This window comes from Delphinapterus leucas, chromosome 15 (assembly GCF_059928025.1).
Source record: "Delphinapterus leucas isolate spDelLeu-1000000601 "Yukka" chromosome 15, BTC_Dleu_Yukka2, whole genome shotgun sequence".
Classification (NCBI taxonomy): Eukaryota; Metazoa; Chordata; class Mammalia; order Artiodactyla; family Monodontidae; genus Delphinapterus; species Delphinapterus leucas.
The window spans coordinates 77634825-77651661 of record NC_143143.1 but is presented as its reverse complement, the minus strand read 5'-3'; the positions used below and the strand labels follow the sequence as shown (position 1 = coordinate 77651661).

Sequence of the window (16837 nt, the reverse complement as noted above, 5' to 3'; positions counted from 1 at the left end):
AGGGCAGGTGGGCGCCACAGGCATGGTGGTTGACCTCAGAGGGCATGTTCTGTGCTAACCCGGAGCATCATGGGTTGCTTCCCAGAAACTGGACTCTCCTAACTTGTCGAAGATGGTCCAGGAGTGCCTTCTGGAAGAAGCTGCACAGCAAAAACAGATTCTGGAGACGCTTTCTGTGCTTGATTTTGAGAAGGTCAGCAAGGCGACATGCATTGAAGAGAGTAAGTGCCTGTCCTCCATCCACGGACTGCCCGTGTGCGTGGCAGGAAGTGATGAGGATGAAAGCCCAGGGGGCCTCCTCTCCCTTCCCAACACCCAGAGTTAAATGGAGCCCAGGGGACATGAGTGGGGGCAGCGGCTGGGATCAGACACACACTGTGGGGTGGGAAGGGAGGCCCGCTAGCCTCGGTCAGCTGTGTGACTCTGGGCAAACGATTCACCTCTCTGAGCCTCAGCTTCCCCATCTGTATAGGGGAGGCCGCTGGGTAGCTGTCAGTGAAGGAACCCCAGGAGACATTCAGGGTATACAGTGTGCGGTCAAACAGTAGCTGTGACCCCAGTTCTGCCTCTGCCCCCTCCATGGGACTTCCCCTTGTCCATGAGAGGCTGGTGACAGCAGCAGCCCCAGGGTTGTCGTGAGGGCTGCACGTGGTGACCCAGATGAGGTGCTCACAGCCGAAGCTGCTTGTCTCTGCGGGTCACAATGGGACGTGGGAAAGGGACTCTGCATTAGGCCAGGCCATCCCTCCTCCCCGACCTCTCAGGGCCTAGTGGAAGGACATCTCTGGGCTTCCTCACTGCCTGCTGTTCCCCACCGCCAGTCAGGCTTCTGAGCCTGGGCTTTCAGTCATCCCGCAGGCCACGCGGAGGAAGGGGTGCCTGAAGCTGTGGAGAGGCTGCACGGAGCCCGGCGCGGTCCTGTCCTGCCCTGGTACAGTGCTGCTGGACCAGCTCAAGAAGACGTTCCTGCACAGAGTCAGAGGGAAATACCCGGGACAACTGGAAATAGGTAGCCCCCTGCCTGTGCCCACCCGCCTCAGAAATGCTTTGTGGATCCTCTGGGGCCTTCAGCATTGCCTCGGCAAGCCTCCTTGTAGCCCCATCTCCACCTCTGCGAACGCCTTCTCGGCATGAAGTGGAGGCCTTTCTGAAATTGACAAGGCATCTCCTTTTCCTGGGGAGAGGAGGGAGGAGTCCGTGAAGCCGGGAGGCTGCAAACGTTAGTGGGCTCGTGCACCTTTCTGATTCCATGGCTTCCACCAGAACCTTAGAGGGGTTGAGAAGGAGCCTTTATGGGAAGGTAGGCAGGACTTTACCTGCCCCATAGCGGTGTCTTGAATCTTGGCTGGACTCTTTCCCAGAATGCAGAGCTGCAGCACTTTTCTCTGTTGACAACTGAAGGGTGACATACTCCAGGCAGTGGCTCTGGGCCTTAAGCAGTTCTAACCACCTGCATATTCCCAGGCCCCAGCTCTGTGATTCACATCGAGGGGCGGGTGGGGCCCAGGGCACATGGATGCACCGCAAGACTCCCAACTCGGGCCTGTGGGCCTTAGCTAGAGCACGCCCCACGGAGGCGCAGGGGGCGCAGGGAGGGATACCCACCCACACGCCATCAGAGAGCCTTTAAAGTGACCCGGCCGTGGCCGGCTGAGCGGCGCCAAGGGGGCGGGGTCTCGGCCTCCCCTCACGTCGTGTCTGTGTGTTGCCAGTGTGCCGCAGGCTCCTGGAGCAGGTGGTCAGCTGCGGCGGGCTGCTGCCCAGAGCCGAGCTCCCTGAAGAACAGACCATCACCTGGTTCCAGTTTCACAGCTACCTGCGGAGGCAGAGTGTCTCCGACCTGGAGAAGCACTTCGCTCAGCTCACCAAGGAAGGTAGGGGCTGGGGTGGGGGGCACATGGCCTCAAAGCAACACACTGACGACAAAGGAGTGTCCATCGTGGAGACCTCTGTCTCGGCTCGGCTCTGGGAAGCCAGTGTTTCAGAATCACTGTGTCTTTCTCCTCCAGCTGTTCTTTCGAGAACCAGATTTAATTAGATTCTGCATTCAGCCCACGCAGAAATGAGCTCCCAGGGCAGGAGGCTTTCCAAAGCACAGAGCAGAGGTCAGAACTGGACAGGAGGGCTATTGCTGGGCTGGCTGGAGTCCCTGAAGTATGGACCTGGGGTTTATTCATTTTCAGGGTGTATTTGATCCCTTGCTAGAAAGCCTTCCTGGAGATTCCAGGAGGCCCCCTTTGAGACCAATCCAGACTGTCCACTTGGTGATCACACGGGCTTGTCCTGGGATTTGCTTCTCCTTGGCTAATGCACGAGCCACAGCTGTCCAGCCCGGCACAATCAGAGGGGACCCCGGGCCTCCTTTTTTCTGTCTCTTGTAGTAACACTCTTTGAGGAGCTGCAGTGCGTGGGCCAGGCCAAGACAGTCAGGAAGCTGAAGGGGAAGCAGCTGGGCCAGCTCCAGCCCCTGCCCCAGACGTTGAGGGCCTGGGCGCTGCTCCAGCTGGACGGGACCCCACGGGTGTGCAGGGCGGCCAGTGCTCGCTTGGCCAGCGCAGCCAAGAACAAGAGCTTTCGGGAAAAGGTACGGTGTGGGAGGCGGCAGCCCCTGGCTGCAGGTGTGTGAGTTGGGGGGAGGTGGAGGGAGGTAGGCTTCCTCTCGGAAAAACAGGGAGCAGTGAGTGACTGGGGGCTGCATCTGCAGCCGGTATGTTGGTGCAGAGATACTCCAGACATGAACACAGCCTTCCGCAAGCCCTCACCACTGGCAGCAGCCAGCCAGCCCTGGGGAGGGAGCTGGCGTTGCCAGGCGATCAATGGTTAGCAGCATGCCACGTGCTCACCACCTCATTCAGCTCAGTGTTTCTAAAGCACCTTATCTATTCGGTCTCTGAGATGTCACCTGCACGTAGAATGTCTCTTAGAATTCTGACAGTCACCCTCATTTACTTTCAACTAATGTGTGTGGCTGGCTGTTTCGTTGTGCTCGGTTCACTTGAAAACCAAGAGATTGGACCCCTCTGCCTTTTAGGTTCCTGAACACCTGTGACTCTTCTAGATTTCGGGTACCAGCCCCCGTGGTGGGAGAAGGGCAACACTGGGGCCTTGGTCTCGGGCTCACCCAAGTGCCAGGCACATCCCCACTGGCCCCTCCCCCGTGCTTAACAGCCCTTACAACAATTTTGCAAAGCAGTTGACAGCTTTCTTTTCCAGCTGAACCGACTTGGCCACATGGTCATGTGACTGACGGGGCGGGGCCAGAGCTGTGACTGGAGAAGAGTGAGGAAAGGAAGAGATGCTTTTCCTTCTGGCCAAGGCAGCAGCCTCACCGAGGCTCCCTCTGTGTTCACTTCTTTCTGCTGTCCCCGCTGGACAGTGGGTTTCTCTGATTCAGCATTTTTTTTTTTTTTTGCGGTACGCGGGCCTCTCGTTGTGGCCTCTCCCGTTGTGGAGCACAGGCTCCGGACGCGCAGGCTCAGCGGCCATGGCTCACGGGCCCAGCCGCTCCGCGGCATGTGGGATCTTCCCGGACCGGGGCACGAACCCGCGTCCCCTGCATCGGCAGGCGGACTCTCAACCACCGCGCCACCAGGGAAGCCCTCTGAGTCAGCTTTTTATCTAGATGGCAGTTTCAGAACGCGTTTTGTAAACAGTACTAGAGAAAAAGAGTTTTCTTATGTCGTGACCCTCAGCCCAGGGACCAGCGTTTTTAGATAAATTGAATGCCGTAGCCTACAACTCGACACTGCACACCTGCTGTCAGCACTCGGGGGATGAGCCGTGGGCACCGTGGACTTTGCTGTCACCAGCCTCCCATTCACAGTAACCTCATTTCCTAGGCTTTGCTCTTCTACACCAACACCCTGACCGAGAACGATGCAAAACTCCAGGAAGCTGCGTGCGTGGCGCTAAAACATCTCAGGGTGAGTTTAACCCGTCCTTGGTGGGGATAGAGGGAAGCCTGCTTGTGGTTAATGCTGAAGTTAGTTCATTTCAAAATGATCCCACTGGGACCGAAAGAAAGAAAATCACTGCCAGTGAAGAAGCACCGTAAAGAGCTGGTTGTAGAGGAACAGCCACCAGCTCCAGCAGCAGAAGCTCTGATGGCAGAGGTCCCTCGGAAACAGTGCCCGTTTGCTCTGGCTTGGTGTGAACAAGCAGGTGGCCCCAGAGACTCACTTTTGAGCTTTTGGATTATATGGTTTAATATCCTCAATGAAAAACGTTCTAAGATCACAATAAGCTCATTGTAGAAAAAAGAGAGTGTAAAAATACAGCAATGCAAAAATTATCCATCCTAATTCTTGAGCATCTCTGTGCATAAAGCTTTTAAAATTTACATGGAATTCTGAATTACTTCCTTAGGCTAGACTTAGTGTTATCCCAGGACCAGAGAATGCATTGATAAATGTTTTTGAGACTCATGATACCACACACCCATTTACACTCCCAAAAGCAGACAGGAGGGGATGCCCGTTTTACCTCAATCTCATCTTCATTTGTAACCCTTATTTAAATAAAAAAATCATTGCCATTCTGCTAGATGAAAAATGGTCCAATACAGACTAAATTCATTCTGGAATGAACCGGCAGGAAATTCTACAAGGACCATCTGGTTATAATCAAATAACCAGTGAGTGTTAGGGTGCCCACTAGGGGGAGCTAAAGTGCACTCTGGTCCTTGGCCCTGGAGGTGATCAGGTGGTCAGCTGTGCCTGAACCAGGTCAGACCTCCTCTCCTGGTCTGACCAGGAGGGCAGAAGAAGACGGGGTAGAATGGTCCAGGAGAAAGCAGGTGTTCTCATTTCCAACACGGGCCTTTCCAAAGGTGTCAGGATTGAAAACATGAGATGCTGCCAGTGGCACTTTGATGAACCTGAGGCCACAGGAGAAACCTGGAAGCCTTTGGAGAAGGAAGGGGCTGAAGCCGCAGAGACCATGCTAGGGCTGGTCCTGCAGGGTTTATAAAAGTGGATACCTGTTCCTTAAAATGCCCCCTAATGGTCCCCCTTTCCCCCAACCTCAAACAGGGCATCGAAAGCATTGATCAGATTGCCCGCCTGTGCCAGTCTGACGTGGAGGCCGTGCGAGCGGCAGCCCGGGAAACCACGCTGTCATTTGGTAACGTACAGCATCCAGCGTTTCGAAGTGCAGTGGGGTTGCTGGGGCCCGTAGAAAGGTTGTGCCAGAGAGGCCACAGCCAGCTCTCACGTGACGCAAAATAGCACACGGGACGGGCACCGTTAGCAACCTGTTTGACTGCATTTGGCCAAGGCCGGTTTCCTTTATGGCCGAGGTGGCCGTTTACGACCCTTGGGAATGAAAGCCAGATGCGAGGCAGGATTAAGGTTCAGCGGGCTCTGTCTTGGACAAAGGGACGAGTCCCTGGGGTCCACGTGAGCCAGTCCCAAAGGCTCCCCACCCCCTACCCTTTACAGCAGCACCGGAGGCCTAGGCGTCTGGAAGTACTAAGGCCACCTTGGCTCACCAGTGTAGGAAAGAGCGAAGTGGGGAGACAACCCAGTGACAGATGACCTTAATATTTCAGGTGAAAAAGGACGCTTAGCTTTTGAGAAGATGGACAAACTTTGCTCAGAACAAAGAGACGAAGCCTTTGGCCAGGAGGCAGATGTTGAAATCACAATATTTTAAAAAGCCTCAGCTAATGAGCCCAAATCCGGCACCTTTGTTTTTGCTGCTGCCCGGCCTCGACACAGGGAGGGCTTCGGGTGGAGGTACACGGTGCGCTCTCCTAAGAGCGTGAACTGGCCAGAGCTGCTCCCGGACTCTGGGCCAGTTACGAAGCCCCAGGGCACAAGTGGGACTTCTATACGGGAGCAGAACAAGGGGCTGCACGGCACTTAGAGGGCTGCACTTCAGTCAATCAGCCTTTGGCTTTGAGAATCGGCCTGACCTTCCCCGGGGGCAGAGCCGGGTCAGTGCCAGCCAGCCACGTCACGAAGGGGCCGAGGCCAGGCAGGCGGAGGCCTGGAATCAGCAGGTCAGCTGGCTCAGCACTTCTGGTTCACTAAAGACTGGGACTGAGGAGGCGAGCAGACCGAGCGTCCCTGCTGAGGACAGAACTCGAGTCGTTCCCACAGCAGCAGGTGTCACTGTGGGGAGGGCAGAGCCAGGGTTTCGACGGTTCGCCCCCTCAGCCCGAGCTGCAGCCCAAGCGCCACAGGGGAGCCGGCTGGCGGCCTGCTGACCGTGGGCCTTATTTTCACTGTGGTTCAACAGCACAAAGGAAACAAGAACATGCCGTCAGCCGAGAAGTCTTGAGTGCCATTTGCTTTGACCTCACTCATCAGAATGGAATCCATTTTCTGAAGCAAGTCAACTTAGGGCTTATTAAATAAATTGCTTCAGAAGCCATAAGCTAGTTTGAAGAAAGATTTTACTGAACATCATGTTTAAAGAAGGAAAATTAATTTCCTATTTAAGTCTATTAAAACACCCAGACGTGTCCTGGGCTGTTTCTGGGTTAAGAATGTAGAGGTACCCTGGGGTCTGGATGTGGTATCAACAATGGCATTGGAAAGCTCTGTAACTTAAACATGCTCATTTACATTTCCTGTATATATTCTGTGCTTTTTGGTTTAACTCAGTATTTATTTGCCTTGTCCATATGTTGTTTTCTGAAATTACAATTAAAATAACTTTTTATTGGTGTTCCACTCTACCTGAAAAAAGTGGAGGGTAGTGGTTGTTTTCTGGAATATCCTGAGGGAAGAAGCCATCCCTGCTGTCCCTCAGTGCTCTCTTTCCAACGTGACATAGACGCAGGGGTAGAGGAGGGCGGCCTCAGGGCAGGGCTGCCCCTTGGGCTCTCCACGTGCTCTCTGAGGCTCCCGGAGTCCCCTCTCCTTACAGACACCAGGCGGCGTGGCCCTTCTCTGGCCGTGGGCCCTGATTTCTGCTTAGTTACACATTTAGTTATTTTTTTCCACATTGGCATTCCTCCTCTTCATGGACGCTTAGATGTCTTTTTTTTTTTTTTTGTATCTGAAAACGATTGGGGTGACGACAGTGGGTGTGACGCCACCACCCAGGTCCCCACTGTCCTTGCTGGGTGTTGTGTGGTCACATGACCACAGACGTTGTTTCTGGGTTCCATGGATGTTGCTGAGAGGCCACAGCATAAACAGTTTACTCAGCAGCCAGCTTTGAAACAGTCATAAAACCTTGAAAGATATAAGGGAATTCTTGGTAGTATTTCTGCAACATCGTGCAAGTCTGAAATTATTTCAGAACAAGAAGTTGAAAAATCACTTTAGGGGAGACTTACATTTAATTTTGTACACGAAAGGAAGACTACACGAATTGTTTATACTTCACTGTTACCTCTCAGTGTCAGTCTCCACTGATGTGTCAGTTCCACATCAAATGTGACTCGGCAGAGGTGCTGAGACATGGCCACCGTCGTGTCTTACAGGCAGCCGGCTAAGGGACACACGTTCTTGAGGTCTGAGCAGTTCTTCAAACAACCTTTATAAATTCATTAAGTTATCCAAGGGCCCTAACACTTGAAAAGGTGAGTTTTGTTGTTGTTGCTGAAATGGGTTGAGGCCTGAAGCGCTGAATAAACACAAGGCAGGGAAAGTGCCCCCAGCCCAGAGGCACCCACGACTCCAGGAGGCCGCCATCGTAATCCTCAGATGCGGAAAAACTATAACCCCTCTTGACTGCCAACATCTGCTTCACATCAGCAGGGATGGAAAGAAAACAGAAGTTGCCCAGCCTGGTTTAGGCCTATTAAGCAAAGAAATGGGAGGCACCCCAAAGCCATGTTCTTTAGAAAAAATTTTTTATTGTTGCAACTAAAATGCAAACCCATCATTTATATGGCAAGTTGGAAAACTGTACAGTTTGACAGTTCTGTGAGGTCACAGAAGACCCTGAGACGCGCCCCCCCCGCCCCCCCATCATGCATCCATGTATACACACACCTGAAAAGGTATCATACCAAAACACCTCGCTTTTTTTTGTTTGTTTTTATTTTTGTAAAAATGGTTTATTCTATGGCCATCGTAAAAAATAATGACCTGATGAGTAAATATTGGCTTAAGGCATATAGCAGAGCAGCTCGCTACTTCTCTAACATACGTGTGACAAGATGGAGAACCATCTGTTTTCCAAGGATAGGAGGTTAAACCAGTATATCCATTTTGAAATGCTACTATATATACACACCAAACTACTACATACATATACAGGACTTAAAATAACAAACAAGCCCAACTCAAAAATGCTTACAGCCTGGCACCTCAGTCTTATCCACACCTCACCAAGGCTCTGCGGGGCGATGCCTCAAATGTTCCCACCACAGACTTTCTCTGCACGAGCTTCTAACACGTGAAAGGCAAAATGTGAAAATGCTGGCAGAAGAGCAGCCCGTGAGCTATAGCTGCCTTTTTTTTTTCTTGTTAAAAAAGCCACTTAACGTGGAGGTCTTAAGTTCCCCTCGCAGGAAGAGTCATGAGCACCATCAGTCCCCAGGGTTCAAGGGCAGGGCAGACGCCTCTCTCAGCAAGGCCCCCGGACCTGAAGGGCCACAGGCTGGCTCGAAGGGACCGTCGTCCAGGCTGTTTCAAGAAGTGTGGTTTCCAACAGTCGCCTTGGTTCCAGATCACGGTCCGCTCAAGAAGAGTGTGAACTTGGCACAGTGGAGGCTGACCCCAAAGGTGTGTGTGTCGTGGGGGACCTGCCTGTCTAAGTGTCCAGAGCGCGAGGTGTGACTATGGCTTCCCACACCCTTGGAATGTCTGAGTTACAGTGGGGCCCAGCTGGACCAGGACAGGCTGGGCCTCACTAGAAGTCACCAGAGTGTCATGCCAGGAATTGGGCAAATATGTTACTGGACATCACTCCGCTGCCGAATGGCAATGATTTCAGCAACGGTCTTAGGAACCAGAGCCACGTAATGCTCAGCTCATGCAAAGGTAGACTGGACTTGTACACGGAGCGCATCAGTAAGCAGAGATCTAAGGATTTCAAGCACGTGGTATTTGATCGGGACACAAGAAGACCGTACGTGCATCCTAATACACACAGGGAGAGTGGTGACCGAGATCGAGGTTCGAACAGACAACTGGGGAGGGGAGGAACCGGGACAAAGTAATCTCACGCCATGTGTCTTAAATAGCCAAGTGTTCATTATATATTATCCCCTTGTTCTATAAACATAGGCAAACCTCTTCTCGTGTTACCCAATGAAATCACGACTGCTTACAACCGTCCTCCTTCCTAGTACTGGTCTGACGCAGCAGGCTCACGGCAAAGTCCTCCGTTCCCAGCGCTACCTGAGGGTTTATTATTGTACTTTTTGATAAAGCCCTTGGTGCAAGGCTGACATCAAAAAACGTTAACACATTATTGGTTTATGAAGATGCTAGTGCACTGTGGATGCCTTCAGGAGAAAAGAATTAAAAAATAAATATGGAGTGGAGAGGCTCACTACACGCCGTCTCCAGGGAGGGCTGCGGGAAGGATGTCGCTTGCCGCCTGCCAGGGACGCGCCGAGGGGGCACCATGTGAGGCTCGCCCCTCCACCCGCACAGGCTGCCTTGCTCTGCGCCACCAGCCCAGCGCCCTCTGTGCCCTCTTCAAAAAATGGGTTGTGGGTCTGGTATTCAGAGGAAGGCGAAGGAGAGAAAAGTAGCAGGATGGAGGTGAGGCCAACCGCCCGGGGAGGGGGGCTTTAGTGCAGAACCGACGTCCGTCGGGGCGCGGAGGGCTACGCTGTCCAACGGCCCTCGCCTACGGCGGCTGCCTGCTAGGCGGCTGCGGGCTCTACGGGCAGGGGCGGACCGTGGGTGGAGGCAGGTCAGATTGTGTGTGGCTGTCGAGCAGGAACTAGGATGAAACCAAACGCTTTCAGAGGAGCCCGGCCCTGCCCCCACAGAGCTGCGGACTCGTGCAACACCTCGGCCGCCCGGGCCACTCCAGCCCCCGTGAAGGGGGTTTTGGTTATTATTATTATTTTTTACAACAGCTCCCCCTTCCCAAAATCACCCCCGAGGAAAAAGCTGTCTGCACGTTGCTAAACCATCGGATGCGCTCAAAGGTGGTTGCTTAGAAAGAGGTAAAATATTTAAAATCATTAAAAGAAAAAACAGAAGTCTCGTGAGGTGATTTCCACGACCAGAGATTTGAGGCTAATCCTCACTCTTCTCCGTAACTTTAACGGCAACACATTCTAACGTGTGGATTTCTACTGAAATGGCATTTATATTCCAAGCAAAGTGGAAACTGCTCCTTCTGGATCTCAATGGCTGGGTGAAAAGCCGGTGGCCACCCTGTGGTGACCTCTGACCCTGAGGCAGGGGCCCTGAGGAACCCTGTTTATGGGGATGGAGCAATGGGGGCAGGACGTGCGCAAGACGGCTGTAACGCGAGGGGGCCGGTGGAGGAGCGGACAACGGGAAGCCAGCGGGACACCCTGAGCAAAAGCAGAAGCCGGGTTCTGTTTTCTAGAGACGGCCTTTTGTTGTTTTTCTTCTTAAAACGGGAAAGCTCGCAGGCACTGTCCCGGCTCAGTGCGCGCTCAGCAGAGGAAGCGCCTGAGCGAGACGATGTCCAAAACCCTCAAACCCTCTCCTCCAAAGGACTTTACATTCGCAAAAGTGTGGGAGTCTTTCCCTGGGAAATCAAATAAAAATTGTGTATCTGGTTACACCACCTAAGGGTACAAGAAAGTTTCGTAAGTGCCTAGTCTTTTTTTTTTTCCCAGAAATAACAAAAAGCTGCTTTTTATAAAGGTTAAAAACAACAATGTGTTGTAATTCTATTACTTTTTTTTCAAAAACAAATGAACAAAAAAAGAAAAAAGAAAAAAGAGAGAGAGACGTATTTGGCATTTTGTCTACTTACTCCTGAATAGGTTAAGGCCCTGAGATTAGACTCTTCTATTCTTGGGACCACAGGGCTCCTTAAGACCCCGGTGCATCAATCCTCAATTCTCTCTCGTTAGCCCTTCACAGTCCCAGACTTTGAAAACCTTTGATCTGTTTCTTCTGAGGCTGGCTCAGAGGCTCCCGCAGCACTGAGCGCTACCGCCGGGCTGGCGGCCAGGGCTTGCTGTACACGCGGTCTGGCCAGCACGTCCGTCAGTGAAAACATACCCTGTAGCAGAGGTACGCGCCGGCTGTGAGGACCGTGGCCACGCACACGTTGACCAGGAAGGGCTTCCAGTGAGTCGGCGCCTGGTCCTTCTCCTCCTTGGGTGGCGATGGCTCCCCCTGGGCGGGACCTGCCCCCGCGACCCGCCTCCGGACTTCAGTGTCTTGACTCGCGCTGAGGAATGAGGGGGGCAGAGGGGGGCAGAGTCGGGTTACTCACTCGGGAAAACAATGGCAAGGATGCTATTACTCCCGGAGGAATTCTAGGAAAAAATGAGCCACGTGGAAGCAGAGCCTGCTGATGCTGGAACTGGCCGGAGGCCCGCCTGTCACCGCCTCCCTCCCAGCGCCCGACAGCAGGGCCAGGGTGGGGTTCCGGAGACCCGCGGACTCCTCAGTGACGGGGCTGGGTAAGGGTCTGAGGGGCAGTACAGCCCCTGGGGCCGCTTGTAGAATGTTCCCCTTCAGATCAGGGAAGGTAACAGTGTGGCCACAGGCTTCCCTTCCACTCCCTCCCCGGGGCCTGACAGACGTGGACACACAGAGGCCTTTGCTGCTGCTGACATGCGGACACCACACATCTGCAGTGCTGACCCTCTGCCCTCCCCGCTGCACGCCCAGCCAGTCCTGCCAGCAGGCCCACTTCCCAGGTGTCCCGTGTGCAGTCAGTTGACTACCTTGCTGGGGGCGAGCCAGAGCCACCCTGTAGGGCTGTCCCAGGAGAGGCCAGCAGAGGCTGTGGGCCTGGGTGCAGCCAGACCCTGCCTCTCCCCTCCCCACCTCTCCCAGGCTGTTGCTCTCCCACCCTTGCGTCCATCGAGGCGGCCCTGGCCACAGGAAGTCCTGCCTCCCACAGGCCTCTCCACGGCCCTGCTGCCCCAGCAGCCTCCCGCGTGACTGGCAGGACCATCCGGGGGCACCGCCTCCCCAGGAGACAGGAGGAGGCTGCACGAAGCACCCTTCTCGGCGCCCACCCGGTGAGGCCCCAGCCGCAGGGCTGAGGCCTGTGTGCACGTGGGCTCCCCGCCCTCCCCGGTGCCCAGAGGCGCATAGGTTCTTGGTCCCACTCCATTCTTTTCCTGGAATTCTCTGGCTTTCAGCTTCCCAAATCCACACTTCCCTGCTCACCACCTTCACCCACAGAATGTGAAAGGCACCTTTCTCTCCATTGTCTTCATGAATAAAGAAACAGGACCAATGACACAAATTTGACCCAGTCACGTGCCAGCTCCCATCCCTCTCATCCTCGGCCCTCGGCGAGCCCTCAGAGGGAGCACGCCAGCCCACCCTGAGAGTGTCAACAGAGGCCCTGGGAACCGGGGCACAGTCGCACTTGTTCAGCACCTGCTCTGGGAGGCCCCGCTGGACAAGTGTCTCTCGAGCCCCAGAACCAGACCCGGTGTTCCTGTGATGAGGGCCAGTTGCACGAAAGGCCCTGGGGAGTAGGTTCATGGGCCAGGACTGGGACCTGGACACCAGCATTTAGCAAAGTGCCCGGGGAAGATTTTGATGATCAGTTTAGCCAGAGGCCCCGGTGGGGCACACACTGTGTGTGACCTGCTTTCTCATGCATGACCGTTCCAGTGTCCGGCCGTAACAATCCACACCCTGATCCCATTCTTTAACAGCTGCAGAATATCCAACACCCCGGGAGAAAGCACGACTTATCTAATCCCTGGATACACAATCAGCTCATCTCTAGATTTTCACCATTAGAAATAATGCCACCACGAACACCTCTACCTGTACATCTCTGCACACCTGCTTGAGAACTCCTGCTGGCTGAGTTTCTAGGTGTAGACAAACGTGGGGTCAAAGTGTGCACCAATCTTAAACTGCCCTCCAAAAATGCAGGCACCAAGGGCACTGCCTCCACGGTCTCAGGCTCGGGCTAACCCCCGTTCATCCTTCAAGCTTGTGCACGATGCCACCTCCTGCTGGCAGCCTTCCTTGACCACCCAGGGAAGGTTGGGTGTCTCCTCTCTAAGGCTGACCCCCTCAGCGTGCACCTCCATCACATCCCTGTCCATGGGCCACCACCACAATCTACTGCTCCCTTGCCAGTAAGATGGTCTAGAACACAGACCAGGGGCCCCAGTCTAGTTATCTTGGGGTTTCACATGCATCAGTAGGTGCTCAGTAATCTTTGTCAAACTGTAAGGAAGCAAAACGGCAATCAACTCAATCAAGACCACATGAAAAGGGGGACTTCCCTGGTGGTCCAGTGGTAAAGAATCCGCCTTACAATGCAGGGGATGCGGGTTCGATCCCTGGTGAGGCAACTAAGATCCGACATGCTGCGGGGCAACTAAGCCCACACGCCACAACTACTGAGCTCTCGCACCTCAACTAGAGCCCGCGTGCCCTGGAGCCTGCGCGCCAGAACTAGAGAAGAGGAAACCCGCACGCCACAACTAGAGAGGAGCCCACACACCTCAACGAGGATCCCGCGTGCCACAACTAAGACCCAATGCAGCCAAAAATAAATAAATAAACAATAAACAAATCTTAAAAAAAAAAGACTACATGAAAAGGTTAAGTACCCCAAGACCATTCTGGGGGCTGAAGGTACGTGGCCAAGCCTGGATATCAGTTTCAGGACCGGCCTGAAGTCCAGGGCAGGCTTCTGTCTTCTGTCGCTGTCATCACCGGGCTGGAAGACCTGATCAGTCGCACCAGACCCCTGATTCCAACAAGCACCACCAGGTGGTGCTAGATCCCCGCTAAAGTCAGTCACTTCCCCGGGCCAACCTGTGGCTCAGTCAGAGGCTCCTCCAGCTGGGGGAGGAGCAGGGACGGTCCAGGGGCCTGTTCCTCAAGAACACAGAAGCACCGTTTGCCAAGAGGAGGCTGGGTCCACAGGGTTTCAATATCAATATGTATTTCTGGAAGAGAAGGCCATTTCCCCTCGCCCCCAGTAAGCCAGGAGCCTCTCACATTACCTTTCCAGGCTGCAGGGGGCGTTTAAGAGGGTTCTGGTTTCTTCCTTGACGGGGCCGTCTTCTTTAACCTCCTCAGTCTCAGCTGTCACCCACTGGTGGTTTGCGAAGAACTCCTTGCACTTCCCATTGTGTGGCTCCAGGATTCGTTTGGGAGGCCGGGGAGGTGGGGGGATGTGCTCGGGTGGAGGCTCCAGGTCCTCGTGGGAGAGCTCTTTCCATTGTTCCTTGAAAAAGCAGCAAGAGGAAGTCCCGTGAGATTTCACATTTGGCTGATCTGTCAGGAAACCTGCTCCCCTCTAAGTGAGCAGAGGTGAGGGGCCCTCTCAGCTTCTCGGGTCTCCAGCCATGTCCTTGGAAGATGAGATCTTATGAAAATAAAGTCTATTCTCCCTATTAATGATCTCTATGTGAGCACTTCAAAGGCAGAAATTGGAACATGGTGAAACCTTCCACAACTTTTTAGCTATTTAAACACGAAGCCTAGCTATTTCCTCTGACCCAGGATACTGTTTCAACGTTTACAATGAACAGCCTCCTTCTTTACAGGCAAAAATTTAAAACCAACACACCTGGATTAAAGCAAAAGCACTGCTGACCTGTACTGAAGAGTCTCCCATGATGAACTTGGCGCCTTCGATCACAGCCAGGTAGGAGAAACGGAGCTGGTCTGCTGTCTGGATCAGTCCCATCCGAAATTTCCGCATTTCTAACAGAACTTTCTTGATATCAACAGAAGAAGGGTCTTTCCTTTTGTCCATCTGAAAGCCAGAGAGGAGACACAGCTCAGTGAGGTCCGAGCCTCAAGTACAATGTGACTGTATATGTCCTGGAGCATGCCAGTTCCTATTCAGGAAAAGTCATAGCGAGGAAGGCAGAATTCTAGAAAATGTGGCAAAATTGGGACCATTTGAGCACAGGGGCAAAATGAGAGGGAAGGGGATTCTCTGGATCTTCCTGGCTTCCACATTAAAATTAAGGGCCTCCCTTCAAACGAAGCTATTTAGGGTAAAGCTCCTTTCATGGGAAGGAAGCTATTAAAAAGTGAAGAGCAAAGCTAGTTTATTGCAGAGACAGTTAACAGAGAAGCTGTGGCTGGGCCAGACTGGAGGTTAAAATGTGCTCCCTTCTCTTCTCGGGGTATTTAAGGGCCTTCTTACCAGCAAGAGGCAGGTGTCAGCCAGACAGAAGGTCCCCGATCTGCCAATGCCAGCACTGCAGTGCACCACAATGGGGCCGTACTCCATGCTGAGCGACCCCGACTCGCGGACTTTGAAAAGAAAGTTCAGAAACGAGGCTGGCGATTCAGGGACTCCAAAGTCAGGCCACGTGGTATAATGGAAATGCAAGATCTCTCGAGTTTCTTGAGACTGGAAGAGAAATATACTCATGACGATTCTAAGAGAATCACCTGTACAGAAATCATTAATTCCAAGTAAGCATGAAGTGCCTTTCCACCCACCTAACTCCAAGAGTAGCCTTAACTCTCAGATTTTTCTCCCTGGGTCCACAAACCCAGTGAACAAATACCAAGCCCCGAGTGGACCCCAGGTTGCTCCTGCTTCAACTGCCCCTCCTTTAGGATGGAACAGTCTTGCCCACAAGAGCCCTTGTCTCCAATGTTCCTCTCACTTCTGCCGTCTTCATGATTACAACCGATTTCTATCCGCCCCACAACTCAAAATGATGCTTCGCTGCCACCCACAGCAATCTTGTCATCAAAGGCCTCGGGGTTTCACATGAAAGAGTGGAAATGTAACTGCACGTGTGGGGCACCAGCTCTGGGAAACTCGGGGCTTTCCTTACAGGACTATCTGGATGCCTCAGAGAATTGTCATTTTACAGAAAAAAGTTACCAACTCAGTCTCCAAAGACAGGAGGCTCCCACGTGTGGCTCAATATCCAGCTGAACAGACGGTCCACGATGAGGAGGAGGATGCTGACAAGACCAGCTGCACTGGCCCCACAAGCGGAGCGCTTACCGCGTTCCAGCGTGGGCACGAGAGCTCACTGGGTTCTCACAGCAATCCCTCGAGGCACGTAGTCCCGTTACTCCCATTTTCCAGATCAGAAGACTGAGGCTTGGCAGCTAACCCTCCATTAAGTGGGCGAGCAGGAGTTTAAATCTAAGCTTGCTTGACTCCAGAGCCCGCTGCAGGAGCTCTTGAAAGGAGGACCCTGGCCCTTGTCTCCTAGCCCAATCTGCTCGCTGTGGAACAGAAAGAACGGCCTCTGGTGCTGTTTCCAGCTCCGCTCCTTCCTCTGAGCCTCTGAGGCTCCGCTCCCAGGGCGGACAACTGGTCGCCAGGAGCAATGATCTAAATGTAGTCCTTGCTGAGGAGAGCACCCAGATTATACTAAGGTAAGAGCCCACAGCAATGGGAGCCAGTCACAGGGGAAGTAAGGCCTGCAGACAGGAACCACCCCAGCTGCGCAGCGCAAAGGGCCAAGCCAGTGCCTAGGTTACCTGGACAGCGGCTGATGGTGAAACGCTTTGGGCCAAAGACCCGCTGACTGACAATGTCTCCCTTCGTTTGGCAAATGTCCATAACGTGCCTCCTGTGTGCCCGGCACGATGAGGTAATGACCCCGCGCCCTGCCCTCCCAATGCTCACAGCTTAGTTACAGCAACCTTCTCTGACCCTAGTGTGATGAAAACGTGTGAAAAGGACCCACAAAAACAGCAAGGACCTAACATCAGCAGAGAGCACACACGTGTCGCCCTGCACCAGCTATTACACACACTGGTATCTTTCTGCAGAACTGGAAAAAATCTGC

The 16837-nt window shown here is 53.4% G+C and overlaps 2 protein-coding genes across 11 annotated transcripts in view; one reads left to right on the top strand and one right to left on the bottom strand.

Moving 5' to 3' along the window:
- Nucleotides 1–8423, top strand: part of RIPOR3 (RIPOR family member 3) — a 31415-nt gene extending 22992 nt beyond the window's left edge. Inside the window, exons 15-21 of the mRNA XM_089897061.1 lie at nucleotides 86–221; nucleotides 848–1009; nucleotides 1713–1874; nucleotides 2382–2584; nucleotides 3840–3923; nucleotides 5031–5121; nucleotides 5549–8423. Of these exons, the coding sequence (XP_089753187.1) occupies nucleotides 86–221; nucleotides 848–1009; nucleotides 1713–1874; nucleotides 2382–2584; nucleotides 3840–3923; nucleotides 5031–5121; nucleotides 5549–5652 (942 nt within the window). The 3' untranslated portion in view covers nucleotides 5653–8423. The remainder of the gene's footprint in view (nucleotides 1–85; nucleotides 222–847; nucleotides 1010–1712; nucleotides 1875–2381; nucleotides 2585–3839; nucleotides 3924–5030; nucleotides 5122–5548) is intronic.
- The window catches only part of PTPN1 (protein tyrosine phosphatase non-receptor type 1), a 68125-nt gene continuing 59078 nt past the window's right edge, over nucleotides 7791–16837 (bottom strand). For 9 of the 10 annotated variants that reach the window (XM_089897063.1, XM_022597674.3, XM_089897064.1 and 6 more), the window contains 4 exons: nucleotides 15220–15429; nucleotides 14659–14820; nucleotides 14063–14286; nucleotides 7791–11295 (listed from right to left, as the gene is read on the bottom strand). In XM_089897063.1, the coding sequence (XP_089753189.1) occupies nucleotides 11109–11295; nucleotides 14063–14286; nucleotides 14659–14820; nucleotides 15220–15429 (783 nt within the window). In that variant the 3' untranslated portion in view covers nucleotides 7791–11108. The remainder of the gene's footprint in view (nucleotides 11296–14062; nucleotides 14287–14658; nucleotides 14821–15219; nucleotides 15430–16837) is intronic. The other variant, XM_089897062.1, reaches the window with a different exon arrangement.